Below are 5,668 nucleotides of genomic sequence, written 5' to 3'. Positions count from 1 at the left end.
CCGTGTGGCCTCACGTGGAAGGACTCCAGTTGGCCGATCCTGAGTTCCGAGCCACCGACCCGATCGAGCTACTTCTCGGAGCGGAAGTCTGCTCCATCATTCTCGAGGAGGGCCTCCGCAAGGGAGGCCCTCAAGCGCCCATCGCACAACGCACGTCGCTGGGCTGGATACTGTCCGGCGGCTGCGTTGACCCCCCGCTTCTAAAGTCGCGCGCGTCCTTGCAGTGCACGGCCGAGCACGAGCTCACCGCGCTCGTGCGACGCTTCTGGGAGCAGGAACGGGAAGCCTCCGCTCCCGTCGCCGCCACCCCCGAGGAACAGCTGTGCGAGGATATCTTCACTCGCTCGCACTCTCGCACCGCCACGGGTCGTTACATAGTGAGGCTGCCATTCGCCTCTCCGCCGCCAACGCTAAGCGACACCCGCAAACCAGCGGAAAGCCTGCTGCATGCCGTGGAACGTAAGTGTAGCCTCGACTCCCGGTTCGGGGAGCTCTACCGCGCGTTTCTCAAGGAGTATGAGGACGTCGGCCACATGACACGCGTTGACGACTCAACCAATCCTCCAAGCCAAGGACCGTGTTACCTCCCTCATCACGGGGTGCTCCGCGAGTCAAGCGCAACTACCAAATTGCGCGTCGTTTTCAACGGGTCGCAGCGAACCAAGGTCGGCGAGTCATTGAATTCACACATGCTCATTGGCGCCAACCTATTGCCAGCCCTCGCAGACGTTTTGATGCGCTGGCGCTGGCACCGCTTCGCGTTCATAACAGACATCGAGAAGATGTATCGCCAAATTCTCGTTGCCCCTGAGGACCGGGATCTCCAGCGTATCCTCTGGCGGCACTCGACGACCGATCCGATCCGCGAGTTCCGCTTGAACACTGTCACGTATGGTCTCGCGTGCGCGCCGTTTCTGGCCATCAGAACTCTGCAGCAACTCGCTACCGATGAGGAATCCCGGTTCCCGCGCGGCTCCGCCGTATTGCGCCGCGACTGCTACGTGGACGACATCGTCACCGGAACGCACGAGAAATCCGACGCAATCGCAGTGCAAACCCAGCTTCGACAGCTTTGCATGGCGGGCGGGTTTGAACTGCGCAAATGGGCCTCAAACTGCCCCGAAATCCTTGCCGGAATTCCGCCCAGCCACCGCTTACAAGGGGAGCCTCATTCTTGGGAGCAAGAGATTCACTCCACCCTGGGATTACGCTGGCACTCAGGCGACGACTCCTTCGCGTTCTCAATTCCGCCCAGCACTGTAACCAAATTCTCGAAGAGAACCGTTCTCGCGGAGACTGCGCGACTATTCGATCCACTCGGATGGTTGACGCCCGTCATCATTCGGGCTAAAATCCTCATTCAGTCAGCGTGGATGCAGCGGCTGGACTGGGACGAGCCTCTGCCGTCGGCGGACACCCTTCAGTGGGAAAGCCTCCTCGAAGAACTCCCGCGTCTCAAAGGTCTTCGCGTCAAACGCTGGCTGGGCACCGGAGCCGAGAACTCACGAGTTGAGCTCCATGGGTTTGCCGATGCATCCGAGCGCACATACGCCGCCACGATCTATCTCCGCCTGGAGCACGGGAGCGAAGTCAAGGTTCAGTTGCTCGCAGCCAAGAGCAAGGTTGCCCCAATCAAGCCCGTATCGCTTCCACGCCTGGAACTTTGCGCCGCCGCCTTGCTCACCCAGTTAACGGCTCACGTCCAGTCTATTTTGAGTTTGTCCGCAGCTCCCGTCGTTCTCTGGTCCGACTCCAAGGTCACGCTCCATTGGATCCGCGGTCATGCCTCGCGCTGGAAGACCTTTGTGGCCAACAGGGTAACGCTAATCCAGGAGCTCCTCCCTGAGGCTCGTTGGCGTCACGTTCCGGGCCGGGACAATCCAGCCGACTGCGCTTCCCGGGGCGTCGCGCCTACCACCCTTATCCACCATCCGCTGTGGTGGTTTGGTCCTTCGTGGTTGCTCGGGGAGCGCGCGGGCTGGCCTACGGAGAGCCCCGACGTCACTCAACAAGAGATCCCTGAAATGAGAGCCACTGCGCTCGTCGCCAACGCCGAGGCTGTCGAGGAACCGGAGCTCCTCCTCCGATTCTCCGAACTGCACCGTCTTCTGCGGGTGACTGCCTGGTGCCTGCGCTGGCGAGAAACCGCAAGGAAACCCGAAGGGAACCTACCTACTACGCTACGCCCCGAGGAGCTCGACTCAGCGCTCAGTCGGTGGCTCCGCGTGGTGCAGGCCCTACACTTCCCCGCCGAAGTCTCAACTGCCAAGGACAAACGCGCACCTCCGCGCAAAAGCACGCTTATCAAATTGAATCCCTACCTGGATGACGCCGGAGTGCTCCGAGTCGGCGGACGATTGAGGCACGCTGCTCTTCCTCACGACGAGCGACATCCGACCATCGCACCTCCAAGGTCTCACCTCACCCGCCTGCTCGTTGAGTCCTACCACCGGCGCACCCTCCACGGGGGAGTCCAGATCACGCTGGGGATGATCCGACTCCGATTCTGGGTTCCTCAGGGCCGGTCCGTCGTCAAACGGTGGTTGCATCGGTGCGTTACATGTACCCGATGGCGAGCGGCCACGCTACAGCCGCCAATGGGCGACTTACCACGGGAACGCGTGACCCCTGCTCGCCCATTCACTCGAACCGGCATTGATTATGCCGGTCCGATTTTCGTCCGCACGACCAAGGGGCGAGGGCACCGGGCGCTCAAGGCGTTCATTGCCATTTTTGTGTGCCTAAGCTCCAAGGCCGTGCATATCGAGGTTGTATCCGACTACTCGTCGGACGCCTTCCTGGCGGCACTGCGCCGCTTCACATCTCGTCGGGGACTGTGCACGGACATCTTCTCCGACTGCGGCACCACGTTCGTGGGTGCCGATCGGCAGCTCGGTGAAATGCTTCGGGCATCGTCCCCCGACGGCCGTCGCATTGCGACCAGGGCCGCGGATCAGGAGATCCGTTGGCACTTCAATCCACCGTCCGCTCCGCACTTCGGGGGCCTATGGGAGGCGGCCGTGAAGTCAACCAAGTATCACCTCCGGAGGGTCATCGGCGACACAACGCTCACATTCGAGGAAATGAGCACTCTCCTCGCCCAGGTGGAGGCCTGCTTGAATTCACGGCCTCTTCAGGCGCTCTCGGATGACCCCGACGACATCTCCGCCTTGACTCCAGGACACTTGCTGATCGGAGCGCCGCTGCTTGCCGTCCCGGAGCCGTCGCAACTCGAGAGGGCCGACAACGCGCTCTCCCGGTGGCAGCATCTTCAGAAGATGCGCGACCACTTTTGGTTGAGGTGGTCGCGTGAGTACATTCACACTCTTGCTGCACGTCCAAAGTGGGTCACTCAGGATGCCGCTCCGCATATCGGCTCGCTGTGCCTGGTCCGGACCGAGACGACGCCTCCATGCCGATGGCCCCTGGCTCGCGTTATCAAGCTGCATCCGGGCAAGGACGGTGTCACCCGCGTGGCAACCGTTCGCAGCGCCTCCTCGGAGCTCGTTCGGCCCCTCGTTAAGCTGGTGCTGCTGCCGGGAGACTCACTATCGGGGTCCCCATCCGGGGACACGTAGAAATCAATTCGACGCGCGAGATGACAGCACGGCGATTGCTGTCCCGCCTCCGCCTTTTGTTTCGCAATTTTGTTTACGTCTCACTTCACTTCACCAGCGCCGCACTCAGCTCACCTTACGTCACTTCACTTCACTCACACACTGTAACGCGATCAAAGTCTCACCGACCTAACACCGAGAGTGTCCGCGCGCGCTCCCGCTCGCGAACCGGTGCCATGGTCAACATGTGACACCTCATTACGTGCCGTCAGCAACTCTGCGCTATCTCGCGGTAAGATCCACTGCGCTGGACGATTCCGCGACAACCAATTCGCGACCGGCGCCACCTGCCATGACTCCAAGCACGCTAAAATGTTTCGTCTCGGCAATGACGAGGCGGGCGGGAATGTTCGAGATCGGACAGTCCACACGCAATGCATCGATTAATTCTATCAAGCGATCGATAACTTCAGGTGTACAGCGCGGGCTTCTGGAAGATTCGAGAGAGACGCTCAGAACGGCGAATTGTCGTCGCGTTTATTGTTATCTTCGCCTCGAGGGCACCGAGAAAGCCCGGGCTGTACACCTTTTCAAAACAATTAGCTCCGAAATGTTGTGACTTGCTCGCGTCTTCGCAACGACGGCGAGCTCGTGTCAACGCTTCTTCGCCAGCAAATAACGAACGCTACCGCCAATCGTGTCGACCGCAGCGCAAACGCCCCTGTCGCGCACGCGTCAAAGCGCGCGGGGACTCTCGATTGCCAATCACTCTTGATAATCGAGGGTCACCTTAAAACTTTCAAACAGGTTGAGGGTTGATTGGTGCCCCACCGACTGGGGGGCAAAATTTGGGCGCAAATAAATGAACCGGCCGCATTCCGCCACAGACAGAGCCACTAGAGTCGCGTGTTTCTCCACTTCGTCGAATTTAGCTTGCGCCTTACCGAACTTTTCTTTGTGTACCGACCCGCAATAATTCTGGACTACTCTCTTGTATAACGAAATAAAATTAGTTTTGGCTTGTTCTTTATTAAGTCTTGAGTGCTGCATTTTCTACAGTTTTGTCCGCTCCTCTTTGTCCGCGTCCGCGTTGTCAACCGCGCTTCCGAACAGTCGGAGACGTCTTGATTAGCGCAGACGCCAGGGTGTGCATATTAATTTCCTTGGGATCAAGCACCCGCACAGACCTGCTGACAAAGATGGGGTGCGGGATGGGGTAAATGATATGAATGTGACATATATAAATGGCCCGAAAGCCTACAAACTACCACAGTAGGAGAAATCATCTGGAAAGAAACAGCCAAGACGATTCGCAGCTTTTAATCTGACTACCACAGTAGGAGAAATCATCTGGAAAGAAACAGCCAAGACGATTCGCAGCTTTTAATCTGAAGAAATTTATTTTTAACACGAAGAAATAGGTAAGTTCAAATTATTCTTTAGATCAAGCTCGTCACCGCTCAGGTTGATGATAATGAGATTAATGTTTACAGAACCATGCGGCCTCCCGTTGATGATAGGAGCGAGGCGGAAAGACTAGAATGGTATGGCCCCATAGACGGGGTCCTACCCGAATTGTATGAGGCATATCATACCTTTTTTCAAGGTCTATGCATAACATCTGCAGGCAACGAAGAGATATTCATGAGCGACGACGGAGATAAACTGCGGCTGTGCCGCGATTGTTACAACAACATGGGGAGACCGAATAACTACGTATCGAAAACCGCGTGGCACGGATTTTGTGCCCCAGTCCAATACATATCGACATTGAAATCGTATTGTTACGGGTGTCGTAAATTTATAATGAATGCCATCCCGGCATTCTTATGTAGAGACTGCCTAGAGACGTTTGTTGTAAATCAACGGGAGTACGAAATAAATAAGTTATATAGGAAAAGCCTGGAGGAAGAAGTAGTTGTAAGGTATTTGTAAAATAAATTAAATTAGTATAGGGATCGCTTTAAAATAAATATACATTATATATGTAGGATTAAGTGTAATCGTTTAATTATATTTTAAGTTTTGTAACATTCCCGCCAACGAGTATTGTCCAGCGTGCGCTATAGAGTAACGGTAGATTGGTGTAAGAGAGCGTTCGCGATGAAGAG

At 56.6% G+C, this 5,668-nt stretch overlaps 1 protein-coding gene across 1 annotated transcript in view; it reads left to right on the top strand.

The window, feature by feature from the left end:
* Window positions 1–3,578, top strand: part of LOC105556882 — a 4,962-nt gene extending 1,384 nt beyond the window's left edge. Inside the window, exon 2 of the mRNA XM_012003993.1 lies at window positions 22–3,578. Coding sequence (XP_011859383.1) covers window positions 22–3,578 — 3,557 coding nt within the window. The remainder of the gene's footprint in view (window positions 1–21) is intronic.
* Window positions 3,579–5,668: the final 2,090 nt, after the last annotated feature.

The sequence above is a fragment of the Vollenhovia emeryi genome, unplaced genomic scaffold, assembly GCF_000949405.1.
Source record: "Vollenhovia emeryi isolate VEMERY1.0 unplaced genomic scaffold, V.emery_V1.0 DF939730.1, whole genome shotgun sequence".
NCBI classification, from domain to species: Eukaryota; Metazoa; Arthropoda; class Insecta; order Hymenoptera; family Formicidae; genus Vollenhovia; species Vollenhovia emeryi.
This window is presented reverse-complemented; position numbering and strand designations above follow the sequence as displayed.